Source organism: Phoca vitulina, unplaced genomic scaffold, assembly GCF_004348235.1.
Source record: "Phoca vitulina isolate PV1807 unplaced genomic scaffold, GSC_HSeal_1.0 scaffold4, whole genome shotgun sequence".
Classification (NCBI taxonomy): Eukaryota; Metazoa; Chordata; class Mammalia; order Carnivora; family Phocidae; genus Phoca; species Phoca vitulina.
In genome coordinates, this window is record NW_022589707.1 from 68,206,978 (window position 1) to 68,231,179 (window position 24,202).

Consider the following 24,202-nt stretch of genomic DNA (forward strand, 5'->3'; position numbering starts at 1 on the left):
CAACCACCACACATTTGTGATGTTTTGGATGAGAATGATTCTACCCCCTAGATTGCAAGGTTTAACATGTGACCCAGGCCAGGTGAGTAAGAGCACCTGACTCCTCAGAATGGGCACATGATAGACAAAGGCCAATAACAACCAGTAAGCATTATTCCTAGGACTTGTGCTGGAACCACTGGGGGGAAGAAAGGGAGGGCGGCGGTGGTAAGCTGTCCATTTGCATAGGGAACACTAATCTATGAAAGGAGCTGTGAAGACATGAGATTGTGGATACAACAACCACATGGGACATTCTACCTGAAGATGAAGTCAAACATAGGAAAGTAGTGCCAAAAAATGGAGAGAGAAATTTCTAATGAAAGCATTCGGCCACTGGAAGTCAGTCTTACCCAAACTTAGCTGTACTCCTATGCCAACGAATACCTTCTTAAACTAATGGCAGTATAATTTAGGTTTCTATCACCTAAAACTGAATAAATACTGATTAATACAACTGTTGAGCCCAGATCAACACGACAGGCCTTTTTAGTATTGTACAGTTGCTAAATGCTTCTGGAGGAAGGCCACCAAAAACAAAAAAAACTACCTCATGCTACTTTATAGCCAATTACGTATTTTATAAAAGATCTTACAATGAGATTATAAGTGTATATTGCAACCTCTCATTTTTTAATTTTCTTGGTTCATAGACTTCTTGAATGTCCATCAGAAAATGGCAAGGTAGAGTTAATAAAGATGATCACAGGAGAATAAAAGAGAAACAAGTTTTTTCTTTTTTTATCAAGAAGGTAAAAAATGGGGGCGCCTGGGTGGCTCAGTCGGTTAAGCGTCTGCCTTCGGCTCAGGTCATGATCTCAGGGTCCTGGGATCGAGCCCTACATGGGGCTCCCTGCTCCGCGGGAAGCCTGCTTCTCCCTCTCCCACTCCCCCTGCTTATGTTCCCTCTCTCGCTGTGTCTCTCTCTGTCAAATAAATAAATAAAATCTTAAAAAAAAAAAAAAAGGTAAAAAATGGTAGAAGCACCAGACACTTTAATATCTATAGTGTAAATAAATGTTCCAAAGATCACGTGCCATTTTAGGAAAATAGTTAAATTACTGGGAAAAATCTAGAAATATATCCACATATACCTCTCTGTGCAAAGAACACAGACATAATGCTGTATCTTTTAAAGTAGGTTGTAATTCAGGCACCCGGGTGGCTCAGTCGGCTAAGCATCTGCCTTTGGCTCAGGTCACGATTCCAGGGTCCTGGGATGGAGTCCTGCATTGGGCTCCCTGCTCAGTGGGGAGTCTGCTTCTCCCTCTGCACCCCGCCCCCCGACTCATGTTCCCTCCCGTCTTCTCCCTCTCTCTCTCTCTCGCAAAAATAAATAAAATCTTCAAAAAAAAAATAGGTTGTAATTCTCAATAAATAAGTAACAGTGCATTTTAAAGAGCTTCATAATTCTTTAAAATCCATAACTACATAAAATACATGCAAATTCCACTTTGCAGATACATACCAAACTATTAGCCATACTATAAATGAAAATAACTTTTCCTATACTCTGTTTTCACTGAGAATTCATTAACTAAAACCTTTTCATTATAATGCCACAGAGCTACAAAAGTATGTATTTATATGACCACAGAACAGCTTAGCTAGTTAATTGCCACTAAATTAACCTAAACAATTGAAAGGAAAAATAACTTCACTAAGTTTACTTACATCACAACTACAGCCAAATACTCCATTGGAAAAGGAAATCAAGTTATAAGATTTGTCTCCCCAGCGTACAGTTGGATCTCCTGTAAGGGTCATTGTGGTTACCTAAAATAAATATTTTAAAATTAAGAGATTTTTAATATTAAGAGGGTTATAAGTATTTATATCTTATATGTATGTGTATGTATATATATATTATATAAATGTACACACACACACACACGTCACTTTTCCTCTTCAGGTAAGCCAACCTTAATAAAATGATAATAATTATACTCAAGAGATAATACTAATTCCAGCCCTGTCTTTAAATATTTCTCAAAATGTCAAGAAATCCTACCAGAAAACAGAAAGCTGGTTCAATAGTCATGGGGGTTTAGAGAACTTACAAAGGAAAAGACAAAGCTTTTGCAACTTGAATAGTCTAAGAAGCTGTGGTAAGTTCAGTCATTAGAGTCTACTTATGAAGAAAATATTTTAATAATATTTAATATTTTAATTTAGTTTAATATTTTAATATTAAATATTATTAAAATATCTTAAGAATTCATATCCCACTAAGCCTGTTTCTCACACACTCAATTTAGTATATCACAGTAAACATTCATTACAAAAGAAAGGACAAAAGAGAATACAAATATTAGGATCTACCACAGATACTATAAGTAATTACTATTTTGTGAAACTTCTGTTACGTGTGTATATGTATGTAGTGGGCTGCAATCTAAACACAAGTCTACTAGATTCTAGCAGTAAAAGTTCAAACAACACTACATTAGAATATATTCTTCCTCAAGAAGTTTGGTAACTCTCCTACTAAAAAAATAGAGCTAAGGTTATATAAAGGAAAGTTATTTCTACCTACAAGATTTTTCAATCCTGTATTATTTCTTTCATTTAATATTGATGAATGAATTATGAAATAATATAAGTGTTTTCAAAAGACTAAGAGACTTCTACAAATATGACTACTACCTTTTATTATTTCCCAGGAAATGATAATATTGCCCAGGGTGGGTGGGGGAGGGGAAACAAAGTAAGGCCACATTTACTCTTAAACTCACTAAAGTCTGTTTGTCAATAAAACTAAACGCTAAAATAAATAACTTATAAGAGTGCTATAATTCTTAGGACCGACCCCATCGACCAAGGTGTCAAGACACACTGGTGTGGGTTACAGGAAGGTTCTCATGCCACCTTTGGCATGATAAGTTCATTTAGCCCAGTGTCCTATGCAAATATACTGTACATGCAAACAATAGTCATACTTCTTTAAATAATGTTCAAGATATATCTAAATTACCTAAACAATGATGCCAGAATTCACAAAGGATTATTTATGTATAAGCTTCAATTTGGTACATATATATGACAGCTATGAAAAAATTTTAAGAGACTGCATGTAACAAATAATCTTTTCATCTTCTGTATACAGAAGAGTCTTCCAGAATAATTTGTGAGGAGAAATAGCGGAGCAAGATAGTTACATACCTGAGAATAATCTTCTGGTGTTACATGTGGACTGCTATCCTCTATGGTATATACCAGTAAACTGCTCTGAATTTTTTCTAATATAGTCAAGTTCTCTGGATCAAGACTAATCAAATATTCTCGTGCCTAATGGGCAAAGAGTTAATGATTAAATGTTACAAATTAAGTATATCCAGAAAATCTCAAAATAGTTCATTAAGGAAAAGGTTCATTAAGGAAAGTGTAAACTGCTATCTGGAAGTAGAGCATTCCTAAGTCAAAATGGAATAAAGCAAAGAAGCAATTACTATTAATTTATATGGAAAAATGTTTGAACATTCCCAGGCCCAAAAAATAACCTCTCTTAGAGGCTTTACTGATAACATAGGACACATTTTGGTAGAGGATGTACAAATAAAGTGAGATACAGCACAGATGTTCACAGGCACAGATGTTCAAAGCTTGACGCTGAGATACTGAGGGTAGCTCCTAGGGAAGGAGCTTGGTGCTGCCACCCTTGCTGCTCAGGGAGCATGCAGTAAAATAAAAGATGCTGAATACTATTTTTGCTTTTTGCCTTTTTTCATAAAAGCAAAAATCCTCTTTGGGTTTCTTTCAATGAGCAAAAACAAGTACTAATGTAGGTCCTTTGTGAAAAGTGAAGTGGCATAACACAAACTTACAAAACGTGGCAGATACCTTTAAAGTTAATAATGTTGTATTACATATTTGAAAATTGTTAATAGAATACCTCTTTTTTAAAAAGATTTACTTATTTATTTATTTGAGGGAGAGTGAGTGAGAGAGAGAGCATGAGCCAGGGGAGGGACAGAGGGAGAGGTGGAAGCAGACTCCCCACTGCTCTGAGCAGGGAGCCCCACGTGGGGCTCAATCCCAGAACCCTGGGATCATGACCTGAGCCACCCAGGTGCCCCTAAAATACATCTTAAAAGTTCTCATCACAAGAAAAAAATTTGTAATCATATGAAATGATGGATGTTAACCAGATTTATTGTAATCATTCTGTAATATATATATATATATATACACAAATATCTAATCATTATGTTGTACACCTGAAACTAATATAATTTTATGTCAAGTATACCTCAATTAAAAAAACAAAAGGGGCGCTTGGGTGGCTCAGTTGGTTGAGTGTCCAACCCTTGATTTCGGCTCACGTCATGATCTCAGGGTCGTGGGATTGATCCCCATATCAGGCTCTGTGCGGAGTCGGCTTGAGATGCTCTCTCTCCCTCTCCTGCCCCTCCGCCTACTCGTGCTCTCTTTCTCTCTCTAAAAAATAGATAAAATCTTAAAACAATGACAACAAAAGAAAACCATATAACCTTAGCCCATTGAGTTCGCTCCTCACTAGTCAATGCTGCTATCCCAGGTCCATCAGGTTCACTATGGCACTTCTTGTGAATGTATATCAATTGCCTTAGGGAAGATTAAAAAAAGAGTATTTAAAAGAGCATAGGCAGGATTACTAGCTACTTTTAGCCTTTAATAGGTCATAATATTTATCAGTACTTATATGTTTTTATATTACCCAAAGAAAGGTATAATGATCTCAACAGCAATGGATTTATTTCCCACACCACATCTTTTTTTTAAAAAATGAGTATATGGCCTATTAACACAAAAGTATATTAGACAATAATTTAAGTAAATAAATTGGCTGTTTGGCTAGTATTATTTATACTTTCAAAATGTACTTGTACTTCTGGTGTCCAAGTAAAAATACCCCTTACAATAAATACCCCTTACAATAGAGAACTTGAAAAATATTCTGGTAAATAATATTATAAATATTATATCTTATCTAACTAAAAACTATGTGCCTATATATTTAACAAAGGAATTACACTATATCTGATTAATATTTGTGTGTAACCCCAAAAACAGAAGTACTATGTAGTCAGTTTTAAATGTTTTCACATTTGCTGTTGTTACTTATAATCGTTATATTTTAAAGACTCCATTAGATAAAGACAAAGCATTTTCTCCCAAAGTACTCTATTCTCCCAGTCTGATGAGTTTCATGTATCTTTAAACAGATGACAGGTAAATAACAGGGTTCTTCAACAAAGACATACATTTTCATCGGACAAAAATCCACAGGTTTCACAAAGACAACAAAAGCACAGACAACATAAGTAAAAATAGACAAATGGGATGACATCAAACCAAAAGCTTCTACCCAGTTAACAACAAAATTAAAAGGCAACCTACAGATTATGAGAAAGTATTCACAAGCCATTTATCTGATAAGAATATCTAAAATATTTAAGGAACCCCTACAATTCAATAGCAAAAAAACACAAATAATCTGATTAAGAAATAGGCAAAGGAACTAAACAGACATTTCTTCAAAGAAGACATAAAAATGGCCAGCAAATACATGAAAAAGTACTCAATATGACTAATCATCAGGGAAATGTAAATCAAAACCACAATGATATATCACCTCACAGCTATCTGGATGATTATTACCAGAAAGATAAGAAATAAGTGCTGGTGAGGCTGTGGAGAAAAGAACTCCTGAGCACTGTTGAGGGGAGTGAAAACTGATGCAGCCACTATAGAAAACAGTATGGAGATTCCTCAAGAAATTAAACATAGAATTACTTTATGATCCTGCAATCCCAATTCTGGATATATATACAAAGGAATTGAAATCAGGACCTTGAAGAGACATCTGCAGTCCCATGTTCACCGCAGCATTATTCACAATAGCCAAGAGGTGGAAGCAACTTAACTATCTGTTGACAGATGAATGGGTAAACAAAGTGTACTAAAGATACACACACACACACTGGAATACTATTCACCCTTAAAAAAGAAGGAAATCTTCACAGCTATTCGGATGGTTATTATCAGAAAGAGAACGGGAAATTAGGAAAGAGTTAACTTTGTGGTGATACATGAATAGAGACATAAAGCATGAGAAAGAATGCTTGCTTATTCAAAAGGTGGCCAAGGCAGAAAGGGCATTCCAAATAGAAAGCATGAGGACATGCAAAGATTACAGATAATCTGGTGTGCTTTAAGAATTGCTAACACAGAGGACTTTCCAAGATGGCGGAGGAGTAGGAGACCTTAGTTTGGTCTGGTCCCTGGAATTCAGCTAGATAGCTATCAAATCATTCCATACACCTGTGAACTTGACCGGAGCTCTAAGAAAAGAATTGCTGCAATTCTACAAATAGAAAAGCGACCACTTTCTGTGAGGCAGGAGGTGTGAAGAATTGAATCTAAGGAGATATATAGGAAGATAAACCATGGGAGGAGGAAGACTCCATCAGCCGGCACCAGAAAGCGATACAGCAGCAGAGCACAAAATCAGAACTTTTAGAAGTCTGCTCTGGTGAGGGCACCCAGGTGGCGAAGCAAGGTGGAATCCTAGGTGGGACAGTGTGGTCTCAGGATCCCCGGGGTCACAGGAAGACCGGGGGTGCCTGAGTGCAGCAGAGTTTCCAGGTATCGGAGCGGGGAAGCTGGCTATAATCAGCTAGCCCAGGAGTGGGCTTTCAGCTCAGGGTTGCCATAAACCATGAATCATGGCATGAAAAAGTGCCACATCATTTGGCATCAGGGAAATACAAACCAAAACTACAATGAGATACCACCTCACATCAGTCAGAATGGCTAAAATTAACAAGTTAGGAAATAAGAGATGTTGGCAGGGATGCAGAGAAAGGGGAACCCTCCTACACTGTTGGTGGGAATGCAAGCTGGTGCAGCCACTCTAAAAAATAGTATGGAGGTTCCTCAAAAAGTTGAAAACAGAGCTACCCTATGACCCAGCAATTGCACTACCAGGGATTTACCCCAAAGATACAAAGGTAGTGATCCAAAGGGGCACCTGCACCCCCGTGTTTATAGCAGCAATGTCCACAATAGGAAAACTATGGAAAGAGTCCAGATGTCTATCAACAGACGAATGGATAAAGAAGATATGGAATATATATACAATGGAATATTACTCAGCCATCTAAAAAAAATGAAACCTTGCCATTTGCAACAATGTGGATTGAACTAGAGGGTATTATGCTAAATGAAATAAGTCAATCAGAGAAAGACAATTATCATATGATCTCACTCATATGTGGAATTTAAGAAACAGAACAGGATCACAGGGGAAGAGAGAAAAATAAAACAAGATGAAATCAGAGAGGGAGACAAACCATAAAAGACTCTTAATCATAGAAAACAAACTGAGGGTTGCTAGAGGGGAGGTGGGAGGAGGGATGGAGTAACTGGGTGATGAGCATTAAGGAGGGCATGTGATGTAATGAGCACTGGGTGTTATATAAGACTGATGAATCACTGAACTCGACCTCTGAAACTAATAATACACTAAATGTTAATTAACTGAATTTAAATTTAAAAAATAAATAAAACTTTGTTCATACCCTCAAAAAATAAAAGTTTTAAGCTAAGGAAATCAGTTTTCCTCATTGTAGTTTTGGTTTGTATTTCCCTGATGCCAAATGATGTGGCACTTTTTCATGCCATGATTCATTAGGTAATACTACCAAAATATTAGGTAATGATAGAAATTATAACAAAATTACATACATCTGAAATATTTCATTTTTTTCTGTAAATAGGTAATTATAACACCATATTGTATCTGTCTGCTGTAGCATTTTTTTTTTAAGATTTTATTTATTTGTTTGACAGAGAGAGAGTGCGAGAGAGCACAAGCAGGGGAAGTGGAGGGCGGGGAGAGGGAGAGGTAGGCTCCTCGAGGAGCAGGGAGCCCAAATATGGGGCTCAATCCCAGGACCCTGGGATCATGACCCGAGCCGAAGGCAGAGGCTTAACCAAATGAGCCACCCAGGTGCCCCGTCTGCTGTAGAATTTGTTAATCTTTTGACTTTTTCAAGAAAAATGAAGGAACGGTTTGCACAATGGGAGGCAAATGTCAGATCTCTTTTCTGTCACTGTCATATAAATTTTTATTTAAGTTATATGAATGAATAACACATAAAACATTAAATGAGATATTGTTTAAATTGTTTGACTTTAAGCAGCTGAAGTAACATTATGTTACTGCCTCCTGTAAAAAAAAAAAGAAAAGAAAAGAAATGCTAACACAGAAATGTGATAGGAGTGTAAGATGCACGAGAAAGAAGAGGAGGACACAAGGCTGAAAAGACAGGCAAAGGTCAAATTTAGACCACTGCTAAGAAACTGGGACTTTATTCTAGACCACAAAGAACCATTCAAGAATTTTAACCAAAGATGAGATAACCATCAAATTTATATTTTAAAGCCATAGACTGATCATAGACTATGTATTTAAATACATACTAGGTATAAAAAAATACATTCTTTTTTTACAAATCTTTATGTGCATATAAATTCATTACAACAGATATGGAAGGACAGAATATACGAAACTAGTAAGAGTGATTAATTCTGGGGCAAGAAATGGAAATTGTATTATTTGCAATGTTTTCCTTTTTCTCCAAGTAGAATATATTCATATACATCTAGTAAAAGTAAAAATTAATTAAAACTAGAAATAAAATAAGGGCACCCGGGTGGCTCAGTCAGTTAAGCGTCTGCCTTCGGCTCAGGTCATGATCCCAGGGTCTCGGCATCAAGCCCCGCATCAGGCTCCCTGCTCAGAGGGGAGCGTGCTTCTCCCTCTGCCCCTCCCCCTGCTCATGCTTTCTCTCTTGCTCGCTTGCTCTCAGATAAATAAAATCTTTTAAAAAATAAAATAATAAGGGGACTAGGAAAGATGGCAGAGGAGTAGGGGACCCTATTTCAACGGGTCCCCAGAATTGAGCTGGATATCTACCAGACCACTCTGAGCACCCACGAAACCAGCCTGAGATGTAAGAAGATCTGGATCTCTACAAACAGAATATCACAGGTGGTTGGTTTTGAGGTACGAAGCAGGGAGCCGTGATTCCGCGGGCAGATATCGGAGGATAAACGGCAGCGGGAGGGTGCCTGGCCGTGGGGATCCTACACCGCCGGTGAGATACAACCTCGCTTGCTGGGGACGGGCACAGACTCGCAGACTGGTAGCAGCGGGGAAAGGACTTTAGGGCAGCCCCCCGGGGCGGAAACCCGGAGCGGCGGGGTCGCGCAGGCGAACTGCAGCCCCGGGACAGAAACCCGGAGCGGCGGGGCTGCGCAAGGGAACTGGGAGCGGCTGGTGGTTTTAGAAGCACAAAGGGCAGAGACGTGGTCCATCTGACCTGGAGGCAGGACTGGGAGCGCTGCGGAGGGGCGCACAACCCAGGACACTGTACTTTATAGCAGCACGGACAGAAACGGAGACGGTGTGGCCTGGAGAGCTCACTGAAGAACAGACTGCGATCTCTCTGCTCTGAGGCAGAGGATTGGAAATGGTCTCTTCTGCTCTGACTCGTGGAAGAGACGCGGAAAGCCACCAGGGAAAGCTGCCAGAGAACAAAAGCCCCAAAGACTGATTCCTACTGAGCCCATCTCCCGCCACAGGGGCGCAGGGCAACTCCGCCCAGCCTGAGTAATAGCGCGGCAGGCCCCTCCCCCAGAAGACAGGCTGGGAAAACAAGAGGCCAGCTACCCTAAGGTCCCAAGAAAACAGGTGCATCTTGCTTGGGTTCTGGTCAATAATTTGGACTCTATACATTCCCTCAAACACCCATCAACAGAATGACTAGGAGGAGGAGCCCCCAAAATAGAAAAGACTCAGAGATTATACTTATGCTGCAGATTTACAAAGGGATGCAGATATAACCAAGATGTCAGAGATGGAATTCAGGCTAGCAATTGTGAAGACAATGGCTAGAATGGAGAAATCAATTAATGGCAACATAGAGTCTCTAAGGGCAGAAATAAAAGGTGAATTGGCAGACCTTAAAAATGCTATCAATGAGATCCAATCCAATATAGATAATCTAACAGCTAGGGTAACTGAGGCAGAAGAGAGAATAAGCGACCTGGAAGACAATATAATAGATAAAAAGGGAAAAGAGGAGGCCAGGGAAAAACAACTCAGAATCCATGAAAATAGAATCAGAGAAATAAGTGACACCATGAAGCGTTCCAATGTCAGAATAATTGGAATCCGAGAGGGGGTGGAGAGAGAGAGAGGACTAGAAGATGTATTTGAACAAATCATAGCTGAGAACTTCCCTAATCTGGGGATTGAAACAAACATTCACGTCCTAGAGGCAGAGAGTACCCCTCCTAAGATCAAGGTAAACAGGCCAACACCCCGGCATGTAATAGTAAAATTTGCAAATCGTAGAACTAAGGAAACCATCATAAGGGCAATTAGGGGGAACTGATTCTTTACATACAGAGGGAGGAACATCAGAATAACGTCAGACCTATCCACAGAGACCTGGCAAGCCAGAAAGGCCTGGCAAGACATATTCAGGGTACTAAACGAGAAGAACATACAGCCAAGAATACTTTATCTGGCAAGGCTGTCATTTAGAATGGATGGAGAGATGCAGAACTTCCACGACCGGCAGAAACTGAAAGAATATGTGATCACTAAGCCGGCCCTGCAAGAAATATTAAGGGGGGGTTCTATAAAAGGAGAAAGACCCCAAGAGTGATATACAACAGAAATTTACAGGGACAATCTATAAAAACAACGTCTTCACAGGCAACATGATGACAATTAATTCATATCTTTCAATAATCACTCTCAACGTGAATGGCCTAAATGCCCCCATAAAACGGCACAGGGTTGCAGATTGGATAAAAAGACAGGACCCGTCCATATGCTGTCTACAAGAGACTCATTTTGAACCTAAAGATACATCCAGACTGAAAGTAAAGGGATGGAGATCCATCTTCCATGCCAGTGGACCTCAAAAGAAAGCTGGGGTAGCAATTCTTATATCAGACAAATTAGATTTTAAACTAAAGTCTGTAATTAGAGACACAGAAGGACACTATATCATTCTTAAAGGGTCTATCCAACAAGAAGATCTAACAGTTATAAATATCTATGCTCCCAACATGGGAGCAGCCATCTACATAAGCCAACTGTTAACCAAAATAGAGTTATATTAATAACAATACGTTAATTGTAGGAGACCTCAATACTCCACTCTCAGCAATGAACAGATCATCTAAGCAGAAAATCAACAAGGAAACAAGAGCTTTGAATGATACACTGGATCAGATGGACCTCATAGATATTTACAGAACATTCCACCCAAAAACAACAGAATACTCATTCTTTTCGAGCGCACATGGAACTTTCGCCAGAATAGACCACATACTGAGTTACAAATCAGGTCTCAACTGATACCAAAAGATTGAGATTATTCCCTGCCTATTCTCAGACCACAATGCTTTAAAACTGGAACTCAATCACAAGAAAAAAATTGGCAGAAATTCAAACACTTGGAAGCTAAAGACCACTCTGCTCAAGAATGTTTGGGTCAACCAGGAAATCAAAGAAGAACTTAAACAATTCATGGAAATCAATGAGAACGAAAACACATCAGTCCAAAACCTATGGGATACTGCAAAGGCGGTCCTAAGGGGGAATACATAGCCATCCAAGCCTCACTCAAAAAAATAGAAAAATCCCGAATTCACCAACTAACTCTACACCTTAAAGAACTAGAGAAAAAGCAACAAACGATGCCTAAGCCATGCATTAGAAGAGAAAATATTAAAATTAAAGCAGAGATCAATGAATTAGAAACCAGAAACATAGTAGATCAGATCAATGAAACTAGAAGTTGGTTCTTTGAAAGAATTAATAAGATTGATAAACCGCTGGCCAGACTTATCCAAAAGAAAAGAGAAAGGACCCAAATTAATAAAATTATGAATGAAAGGGGAGAGATCACGACTAACACCAAGGAAATAGAAACAATTATTAGAAATTATCATCAACAACTATATGCCAATAAACTGAGCAATCTGGATGAAATGGAGGCCTTCCTGGAAACCTATAAGCTGCCAAGACTGAAACAGGAAAAAATTGACAACCTGAATAGACCAATAACCAGTAACGAGACTGAAGCAGTGATCAAAAACCTCTCAAAAAACAAGAGTCCAGGGCCTGATGGATTCCCTGGGGAATTCTACCAAACATTCAAAGTAGAAATAATACCTATTCTACTGAAGCTGTTTCAAAAAATAGAAACAGAAGGAAAACTTCTAAACTCATTCTATGAGGGCAGCATTACCTTAATCCCCAAACCAGGCAAAGACCCCATCAAAAAGGAGAATTTCAGACCGATATCCCTGATGAATATGGATTCCAAAATCCTCAACAAAATCCTAGCTAATAGGATCCAAAACACATTAAAAGGATCATCCATCACAACCAAGTGGGATTTATCCCAGGGATGCAAGGGTGGTTCAACATTCGCAAATCAATCAATGTGATAAAACACATTAATAAGAGGAGGGGGAAGAACCATATGGTCCTCTCAATTGATGCAGAAAAAGCATTTGACAAAATACAACATCCTTTCCTGATTAAAACTCTTCAGAGTATAGGGATAGAGGGAACATTCCTCAAGTTCATAAAATCCATCTATGAAAAACCCACAGCGAATATCATCCTCAATGGGGAAAAGCTGAGAGCCTTTCCCTTAAGATCACGAACACATCATGATGCCCACTCTCGCCACTATTGTTCAACATAGTACTAGAAGGCCTAGCAACAGCAATCAGACAACAAAAAGAAATAAAAGGTATTCAAATTGGCAAAGAAGAAGTCAAACTCTCTCTTTTCGCAGACGACATGATACTTTATGTGGAAAACCCAAAAGACTCCACCCCCAAATTACTAGAACTCATACAGCTGAAATTCAGTAATGTGGCAGGATACAAAATCAATGCACAGAAATCAGTTGCTTTCTTATACACTAACAACGCAACTGTAGAAAGAGAGATTAGAGAAATGATTCCATTTACAATAGCACCAAAAACCATAAGATACCTCAGAATAAAACTAACCAAAGAGGTAAAGGATCTATACTCTAGGAACTACAGAACACTCATGAAAGAAATTGAAGAAGACACAAAAAGATGGAAAAATATTCCATCCAATATTCATGGATCGGAAGAATAAACATTGTTAAAATGTCTATGCTACCCAGAGCAATCTATACCTTCAAGGCCATCCTGATCAAAATTCCAATGACATTTTTCAAAGTGCTGGAACAAACAATCCTAAAATTTGTATGGAATCAGAAAAGACCCCGAATCACCAAGGAAATGTTGAAAAAGAAAAACAAAGCTGGGGGCATCACGTTGCCCGATTTCAAGCTATATTACAAAGCTGTGATCACCAAGACAGCATGGTACTGGCACAAAAACAGACATACAGACCAATGGAACAGAATAGAGAACCCAGATATGGACCCTCAACTCTATGGTCAAATAATCTTTGACAAAGCAGGAAAAAACATGCAATGGAAAAAAGACAGTCTCTTCAATAAATAGTGCTGGGAAAAATGGACAGCTATATAGAGAAGAATGAAACTCGACCATTCCTAACACCATACAAAAAGATAAACTCAAAGTGGATGAAAGACCTCAATGTGAGATAGGAATCCATCAAAATCCTAGAGGAGAACATAGGCAGTAACCTCTTTGACATCGGCCACAGCAACTTCTTTCAAGATACATCTCCAAAGGCTAGTGAGGCAAAAGCAAAAATGAACTTTTGGGACTTCATCAAGATAAAAAGCTTCTGCACAGCAAAGGAAACAGTCAACAAAACAAAGAGGCAACCCACAGGGTGGGAGGATGGGTTAGCCTGGTGATGGGTATTGAGGAGGGCACGTTCTGCATGGAGCACTGGGTGTTATGCACAAACAATGAAGCATGGAACACTATATCTAAAACTAATGATGTAATGTATGGGGATTAACATAACAATAAAAAAAAGTGGAAAAAAAAAAAAGAGGCAACCCACAGAATGGGAGAAGATATTTGCAAATGACACTACAGACAAAGCGCTGATTTCCAAGATCTATAAAGAACTTCTCAAACTCAACACCCAAAAAACAAATAAGTCAAAAAATGGGCAGAAGACATGAACAGACACTTCTCCAAAGAAGACATACAAATGGCTAACAGACACATGAAAAAATGTTCATCATCATTAGCTATCAGGGAAATTCAAATCAAAACCACATTGAGATACCACCTTACACCAGTTAGAATGGCAAAAATTGACAAGGTAAGAAACAACAAATGTTGGAGAGGTTGTGGAGAAAGGGGAACCCTTTTACACTGTTGGTGGGAATGCAAGTTGGTACAGCCACTTTGGAAAACAGTGTGGAGGTGCCTCAAAAAATTAAAAATAGAGCTACCCTATGACCCAGCAATTGCACTCCAGGGTATTTACCCGAAAGACAGAGATGTAGTGAAAAGAAGGGCCATATGCACCCCAATGTTCATAGCGGCAATGTCCACAATAGCCAAACTGTGGAAAGAGCCCAGATGCCCTTCAACAGATGAATGGATAAAGATGTGGTCCATATATACAATGGAATATTACTCAGCCATCAGAAAGGATGAATACCTAACTTTTACATCAACATGGATGGGACTGGAGGAGATTATGCTAAGTGAAATAAGTCAAGCAGAGAAAGTCAATTATCATATGGCTTCACTTATTTATGGAACATAAGGAATAGCATGGAGGACACTAGGAGAAGGAAGGGAAAAATGAGAGGGGTGGAATTGGAGGGAGAGATGAACCATGAGAGACTATGGACTCTGAGAAACAAACAGGGTTTTAGAAGGGAGGGGGGAGGGGGGATTGGTTAGCCCGGTGATGGGTATTAAATAGGAGGGCACGTACTGCATGGAGCACTGGGTGTTATATGAAAACAATGGATCGTGGATCACCACATCAAAAACTAATGATGTATTGTATGGTGACTAACATAACATAATAAAATTTAAAAAAAAATAAAAATAAAAAATAAAATAATAAAATGAAATGAAATAAAAATAGACTTCTTAAAAATCAGCATACATAAAATTCTTATTTTTTAGCTCATTCTCACCTTATGAAAAAGGAAATTCTGAACATTTTTTTTTTTAACTCAAGCAAAGGCTTAACACTTCAAGACTCAAGAAAGTAGTTTGAAAACCTGTAAATCTCTGGGGGGGTGATCAAACATCCTTCATGTATTACATCAAAGACAAAAACTCGGCCTCGACAAAGCACTGCAATGTGAGTTGGGGAATGTCCTTCACTCTCTGGAAAAAGAAACAGAAACACAAACTCAATTCTCAAAGTTAAACAAGAGTTAAACTGCATATTTACATCCAATAGAAGAAAATAATCCTTGCTCCAATACTTGACATATACTCATCAAATATATCCTATGAACAATAAGGTGATAGACTTTCAATTATGATATAAATATACACTCTTGAAAACTGTCCATGTGAAACATCCAAAATCCATGGAGTTTCAAGTATTTGTATACCTTGAGACTCCTATAAATCCCAAGCTACTGCAGGGCTTTCTTATTTATTCATGGATAGCAATGACAAGGGGAAAAGGGTACCAAGGAATCCTCGAGAAGAGCTTTTTGAATTACTAAGTTTCTCTTTGGGTTTATTTCAATGTTGACTGTTCATCAGATCATTTAACTGCAGTAATATATAGCGATGGTTTCTAAATAAAATAGTTTTCATTTGAGGGGCACCTGGGTTGCTCAGTCGGTTAAGAGGCTGCCTTCGGCTCAGGTCATGATCCCAGGGTCCTGGGATGGAGCCCCGCATCGGGCTCCCTGCTCAGCGGAGAGCCTGCTTCTCCTTCTCCCTCTGCCTGCCACTCTGCCTACTTGTGCTCTCTATCTCTCTGTCAAATAAATAAAATCTTTAAAAAAAAAAAGTAGTTTTCAGTTGAGAAAGGGCACTGTTTGCCTAACTGGCAAGGAGAATGAGTGGCAAGGAAATCTAGTTTTACTTAAGGCTCTAATGATACCTGGTAAGCCACTGGTAACTTATTCTATGATTCTCTGGGTATGCCTTAACTCCCCAAGAACTACTACTTTGCTGTAAATCTCAGACTATTCTGATTTAGCCTCATTTTTCAATTATTATTTCCTTTAACAAAGGGCTTCCTATATGATCCCTGCTCCTTCCCTCTAAGAAAAAAGAAAAAGAGAAGACATATACTACCAATGGAAGGAAATTTACTGGTTGATATTACGTATAAGGAACTGTGGTAAATGCTTTGCACACATTATCTCATAAAATCCATCAACTATGAGGAAACACCATCTCCTGACAGCACTTTTTTTCTCTAATATCCTATCTCCTCAAGTCCTAGGAGGTGAGGTACGTATTTTCCTTGTTTTTCATGGCTATTTCCAAAACATCTCTTCTCTTTCTCCTTCAAAAACCTCCATATCTTTTTACATTTACTACTACTACTTTTTTTTTTTTTTGCTGTCATTTACTGACCAGGTCTTAACAGGTCTGGGGACCAGAAGTCTGAAATGTGTCTTAGTAGGCTAAAATGAAAGTGTCAGCATGTCTGTGTCCCTTCTGGAGGCTCTAGGGCAGAATCAATTTCCTTCACTTTTCCAGCTTCTAGAGGCTACCGACAGTCCTGAACTCAGGACTCTCCTCTTCCATTCGGAAGCCATCAAGGGAGGTTCACGACTTTCCATCAATTTGCTGCCATTAATTTGGTTCTCTCTATGCCTCTCTCTTCACTTATAAGAACTCTCGTGATTACTTTGTACCCACATGAATAACCCAGAATAATCTTCCCATGTTTAGGTCAACTGATTAACAGCCTTAATTTCATCTGCAACCTTAATGGCCCTTTACCATGTAACCTAAAACATTCAATAGGTTCCAAGGATCAGAAAGCGAACATCTCTGGGGGGTGGGGAGGCATTATTTCGCCTAACAGATAGGCTAGTAAATTTAGTGATGGAAAGAATGCTTTACATTTGTTGAGAATAAGAGTTCATTAGCTGAGAATAAGCAAGGAGAAAGGCATGAAACTATCTCTGGAAGTGAGAGAATAACATGACAATATGGCAAGGTCATGCTGTGGATCCATTTGAGGTTTGAGAAAATTAAATGAGGTTTTCTGGTTTTCTCAGGCCAAGTAAAATTGCTAGGGTAGGTATCTTTAATATGTAGAGGCAAGACAGAAGATGAAAATTAAACCATGATGAGGTGTGGGTAGAGTGATGAGGGAGCAAGTGGGCAAAGATTTGAATGTGTATGCGAAGGAGTGATTACAGGGAAGAAGCACAGAAAGAAGTACAGATTGGGGGTGGAGGAGGGAGGAATGGAACTGTGAAGAACTGTAGCAAAACTCAATTTAAGTCACAGTGTGGTCAAAGAAATAGCTAAGGTAAACTACTAAAGGAAGTGAGTTATGCAGAGAAGGTGGAGATCAGAATGAGATGCTTATAATTTCTATGTTAGAGGACATGGAGTTTTTTATAATAACAAGTTCTAGGGCATGACTACAGGAGTGTGTGGTTGCTTGAGAAGGAGTGGAGGTACAGATTACTAGAGGAAAAAAGTGAAGGAAAGGAGAGGTCATGGATCATCTACAACTGGAAGCTAAAGTCATCAAGAATGTGAATGGCGGTGGGTGGTGGCCGCCTGGGTGACTCAGTTGGTTAAGCCTCTGCCTTAGGCTCAGATCGTGATCCCAGGGTCCTGGGATTGAGCCCTGCATCGGGCTCCCTGCTCAGCAGGGAGCCTGCTTCTCTCTCTCCCTCTGCTGCTCCCCCTGCTTGTGCTCGCTCACTCTCTCTCTGTGTCAAATAAATAAATAAATTCTTAAAAAAAAAAAAAAAGAATGTGAAGGAGGTAGTGATGAAAAGAAAGATAGTGAGACTGGTGATAAAGCAATGGGGGAATACTAAATTCTACCTCAGAAACTAATAATACAGTATATGTTAATTAAATTGAATTTAAATTAAAAAAAAATTTTTAAGAAGAAAAAAAAAGCCACTACAACAAAGACAAGCACTGGTGACATAACCTGATAGCTTTCCTTTTTTCAAGAGCTCAAACTGTAAGGAAGAAAGGAAAGGGGCAAGGGCCACTGGAAATAAAAAGGACACCAACATCTCCTACATACCCTCTAGTACCACAGTATGAGAAAAAATATACCCACTTGAGATGGTTATAGGGAATGCAGTAAGCTCAAAGAATAGCCAGGTTCAGTAACCGTACCTTTCACAGGGAAACAGGAACTCTCAGAGAAAAGGTTGAGGATACAAAGGATTTTGCTGACCATGAGCTCCAGAAACTATAGCAGAAGAGTCTGGGAAACGGAGGGAGGGTGGGTCACAGTAGTGGGAAACTTGGATCAAATTAGGCTACACACAAATCCCTGAATCTAGATGATAAGAGAGGACCTGAGAGGTTGAACTGCTCAGGCAAAATGAGGTTAACAGGGTAAAAGGCAGGACTGAATTAGTCTTAATGGTCTCTAAGTGGGTAAGTAAAATAAAAATAGTTTTAAGTACTGCCTCCTTAATGACATTAGCCTCTTAGCCATAGCGGCTTACAGGCTGCCTTCACATGCATTAGCTCTTCAATTTTCTCCATATCGAAGATAGATACCATGGCCCAGCATTTTAATTTCTTCCTTGCAAAACCCTTGAATCCTTCACTCTCTCCCTCTACGCCTACCTGATTGTTGCTGAAGAAAAAAACAACATACCATCTAATCTAACTTTAAATTCATAAACACACCATTTCAAATGGGCACTCAACACTCATCAGCTGATATCCCTGCTTCTACCCTGGTATGTTCCTAAAAATCTTATTCCTCAAATGGCAGGTAGAATCATCTTTTTAAAACATAAATCTGATCATACCACTTTCTTTCTCAAAACTCATTATCTATTCACATTTTAAATAAAAGCCAAAAACTTTAGTTGGCTTACAAAGTACTATATGATCTAGCCTCTAGTCAACACTCCAAGAGTCCCCTCTGCCTCCTGCCTGCTCTGCTCCATCCATATTCCCCTTCAAACATGTCAAGTTTATTCATGCCTAGGGGATTCCCTCAACACACAAAACAACAAACTGAACTAAACGAAAACAAAAATAAAAAGCCAAAAAACTGCTGGATCATCGTATCATTCAGATCCTCAGAGAGGTTTTCCCTGAATACCTAATCTAAAATAACCATCCAGTTACTCATGTTATTTGAATTCTCTATACAGTATTTATCAGTAACTCTGTTATTTTTTTGTTTACTTATTCCCTCAGCTTTGTCCCTATCTACACCTCATCACCTGGTCTTAAGTACAAGAATATACTAACCATGACAGCTTAAAGGACTGCATTAAGAGATACATTATTAAATTAATGAATCTGCATTTTACACGCTGTAACAAAGGATTACCTTATCTAAGGACCTATGAAGTGATAAAGATTAAACTGAAAACCAGGTCTATTGATATTATATCCTAAATGATAGGCATATTTCTCTCTTTGCTACTGCTATTCTCCATTTTCTCCTGTTCATCTTTTGCATTCATATTTGGGCATTAAACTTGATGCCATAAATAATCAGGTCTTTCACTTGCAACATCAAGATAAATGTGAGTGGGCTTGAGGACATTAAATATCTCAAGCATCTAATGAGGTTTACAAAGATGAGTTCTACATGAAAGTAAACTCAAACTCCCCACACTACAAGCAAAACTGGCTACAGAAATTTTACTTTTAAATGAAGAAAAATATCTTTCCCTAATTACATTCCACAGTAACTATAAACTACATTATTAAATTTATAAAAAAGAAAAAGATCCTGAAATAACTGAAAACCAGCACTTACAAAAGAATTTTCCATTTTAAGATATGCTAGTACACCAAGCAGAATTTGCCATTAAGCTGACAGTAAAAACAGGAACTTTGATGAGTCATTCTCAACTCATATGCCTTCAAGAAGACTGACAGCAGGCTCTCACCTCATATGGCTGGGCGTGAAAGGGAGGGCATACTCACAAAGAGAAATGGGGCATGATAAGCACAGACAAGCACACTCAAAAAGAGAATTCAAAGAAGAGGGCAAAGACAGACAAATCCAGATCCTATGCTCCAGATTACCTAATACTGATTAATAACGCTCTTTAGAACTTAAACCCTCAAATCACACAACGTAAGCATCAGGTTTTGTACAGAACGATTTAAGACCAGTTTATAAAATCCATTCCCATAAATTATTTCTGACTAATCACAATGACTAAAAGGTTCACAGAAAGCCTCTGATTAGTCAAAATCCAGTAAAGAAATATTCAAAATAGTATGTTCCATAGTGTCATAGAAACCGTAGCAAAACTACCCAAATCCCAATGCCTTTACCAAAACAAACAAACAAACAAACAAAAAATACCACACCCATGTTTTTTACTTACCAGTCCTAAAATAACTCGTAATTGAATCTCTAGTAATTCCTGGAATCCTGCAGGTGGAAAACAGCATTCGGAATTGATTCATATCTAGAGGACTATTTCCAGATTTATCAACAGGTACTTTTTCTCTATTAAAACAAATGAAAAAAAAGTATTTTGATCAAGAAGTCATTATAAAACTTATAAACCAAGTAGTCACAACTGTAGTATTCTCAACTAAGTAAATTAAGCTTCTCAACATTTTGCCACTTCAAACTTTGGGTAAATCTGCTACTAAATTCACATAACTGTCCTTACTTTCTTAATAGCTGCCAGTAGTTCAAGTTATGCCAAAGACTTATACTTCCTCTTTCCAACTGAGTGCCTTCCTTTGGAGGCCAGTAGTGTTCAATATAAGGTGCAGGACCAGCAAAATTGACATTCAGTTGCGATGGTAAACGAACATCCAGATAGGCAAAATTCAGCCACCATTCTTCCAGCTAAAAGAAATTAAGAACATCAACCTAATGCTATTGAGAATACTTGAATGTGTAACAGCAAGGAAAAAAAAAAGCTGTATTTGTTCTTTTCTCTTTACTCTTTAACACTTAAAAACATGTTTTCTTACCTACATCCATTGTATACTAACAACGGATTTTATTATACATAAATTTTACCTCAGTAACTTTGTTCTGAAAGCAAAAAAAAAATTAAGAAATAAAAACATGTTTTCTTGTTTTAAATCATCATAGATATTGAAAAATGCTATTGTGATCATTTCTTTTTTTTGGAACTACAGGATCTTAAATACTATTCAGCTTAACTACACTATCAAAAACAGGCAACAAGAAAGCACTGAAAAGGCACCTTTTCAGACAGATCATATTGGAGTCACAAATACCAAACTAAGTACTTAGGTGTGTTTTCTCAGAGCACCTTGGGTAAATAAATACAAAACAAATCCTCACTTAATTTTATCAACTATTAAGGCATTTGCAATTATCCTTTTCCAAGCAAAAACTGAAATACTAAATCAAAAATATAAAACCTTTTCAGTACACTTAAAACTAATTTAGATTTTTCAGAGCCAGAGCTTTACGTGTCCCTCTTTTACAACATGCAATTGAATTTCATGCATAAGTAAGGAGATCTCATCAAACTATCTGGAGTTATTTTTAAGAAACTGATGTTCTAAACTATAATCAATCATTCAGAAAAAGAAATAAGCAAAAGGATACAGACTTCTTTACCTTTACCCTGATTTAATTAAAATCGTTCAAGTCTCAAGATTGAGAATAAGGGAATCTGGAAGTATAAAATTTTATTATTCCATCATAGGTATCAATAACTAATGGAAAGATCAGTTTCCTTTTTATTTCTAAAACTTAAAGATAGCTACTCCTGATTTCTAGATTAAGGCAATGTTTTTTAATTACAAAAACTTATCCTCTGGTTCATACTACAGAAGTAATTAAGCTGAAGAAGTCAAAGATTCTGCAGGAAATTATTGAGTGCCTCAGTAATTATTATACAACATCTCCCCTTCAATCTATCTAACTGAAACACATAATACTCATAACCATTCTCCACTCCAATTTTGTAATGGCCCTTTCTCTCCCATATGATGTTTAAATATTTGTATGCCACCTACGTGGTAGGTCTATTTTTAGTGTCTGGAGTTTTTTCAGGCTGGGATTACCTGAACAAAATGTTTCTCACAAGCAAGGTCTACAGATCACCTCCATCAGAACCACATGGGACAGCTGTTAAAATAAGGGTTTCTGGGCCCCCATTCAGAATCACTGGTCCCAGGAAATCTGTATTTTGACAAGTTCCCCATATAAGAAAGGAGCTCACACACAACACTCAAAACTCCCTAGAGTTACACAATTCATTAAGTCTTTTAGATGACTATAACAATGACTGAAAGGACATTTACACTAATAATTTTAAAATAAAAGCTATTTACATTTTTATTTTTCATTCTTTAGGCATCATCAATTTTCTAATCCTAAGTACAATAACATAAATACCCAATTTCTTTTTCCTTTTGCCCTTTCAAGTAATTTCTGGTGCAGTTTTCTTCCAATACCATCTTGAAATTTTTGGACAATTTCTTTAGTTCTTTTGTATTCTTCTTTATTTGCAAACGGCTTTACTATAAGGAAAAAATATGTGTTAAAATATTTAGACATCAAGTAACACAAACTCACCTCCACTATTACACAAATAATGAGACTCAATTATGTAAAACAATTATGTATGCATTAATTATCATAGCAGTCCAATAAATCAGAGTTTACAACATGAAAATGACTGAAAAGCAACATAGTAAAATGCTGTAAAAAAAATTAAACAGTGGATACTATGTAATCTGATAACTCTTAAAATCATCCTGGATGATGACAGTTAAAATGATAAAGACAGGGCTATCCTCTAGCTATTGGTCCAACAGAGAAGTAAATCCTGTTTAGCAATGAATAAGAGAAATTAAAGCTTGTTTCCAACTAATGTTCAAGCAGAGCCTTGAACATCATGTATGTAAACGCAATACGTATGTAAATTTAAGTATAAAGCCTGCCAGAACCAGTAATGGTTTCCTTCCCCAAAAAGGGGGGAGGGGACAGGGGTTTCTAGTCCATGAAAATGAACACCAACTGTTCTGAAAATTAAGCTACAGACAAAAGTCAATTAGTAATCAAAGGACATTAATATCTTCCTTCTGCTTTATTTTGTCTCTTCAAAGTACTATCTTAAAGTCAATTTAAATAGCTGTATTTAGAAAAAGTACAAATGAAATGAATAATAAAAATATAGCAAATTATCAGTAAAGTTTTTAAAAAAGAAACTAGAATTCCCAGATAAAAGTAAATGAGGAAAAAAAGGAAGAAATTTTAAAAATATCAGAGGACTTTCATTTAAACAAAGTGAACTAAATGCATACATTTATCTCTAATCCTTCTAGAAGCTCACTAAAATGACAGTAATTAAAAAGGCATAAATCTATAAGGACAAAGAATGTGAAAGGAGAGGGCAGCAGACCAGTTAAGCTAACATTTCACACATTAGAAAACAGATGAGAAAATGGTAACTGAATTTGTAGAATGGAGAAAGTTAATATCTAAAGCCTGGAGAGTAGAAGGTAAGAAGAGACAAGGTAGGGTTAAGTGCAAACCAAGAAGCAAGCCAATGCCTGCAGTAGAATCCCAGAAAGGTTAAAAAATTCAAGGCAAATGGACTTCCAAAGGGGGCAAAGAGAGACTGAAAACGGGTTGCTTAAAAGTGTTCAGAAGCAGCAAACAGTCCCATCCACACCCACACCTGTAGATCTTTCTCCACTCTGGGAAGCCAGGCAACTCCTACCAACACCAGTAGAAATCTAGGACAAATTGAACCAGAGAAGCAGTATAAATAGATCCTAATCCATATTGAAAAAAAGAGAGATTATAATCAAAGTGTACACCCAGAACAATAAGCCCTCCAGCCTTCTTCCCCTAGTTAGCTCCCAAAACACTAGGTATCAGGTTCACGCCTTCTAAACAAAAGAGGACTCTTCTCCGGGGAAACGGATCAGTCCAAGAGAAGTATGACTGATATCTGGGCATGCCCCGGTGGAACTGCTAGATCTCTGCAACAAGGCTCACTAGAAGGCCCACCAGTCACCAAGC

General features: G+C 37.8%; 1 protein-coding gene across 1 annotated transcript in view; it reads right to left on the reverse strand.

Moving 5' to 3' along the window:
• Positions 1-24,202, reverse strand: part of CROT (carnitine O-octanoyltransferase) — a 50,442-nt gene that overhangs the window by 20,807 nt on the left and 5,433 nt on the right. The window contains exons 4-10 of the mRNA XM_032402256.1: positions 22,568-22,692; positions 20,853-21,034; positions 20,559-20,683; positions 15,288-15,396; positions 4,530-4,623; positions 3,202-3,327; positions 1,714-1,815 (exon numbers count right to left, since the gene is read on the reverse strand). Coding sequence (XP_032258147.1) covers positions 1,714-1,815; positions 3,202-3,327; positions 4,530-4,623; positions 15,288-15,396; positions 20,559-20,683; positions 20,853-21,034; positions 22,568-22,692 — 863 coding nt within the window. The remainder of the gene's footprint in view (positions 1-1,713; positions 1,816-3,201; positions 3,328-4,529; positions 4,624-15,287; positions 15,397-20,558; positions 20,684-20,852; positions 21,035-22,567; positions 22,693-24,202) is intronic.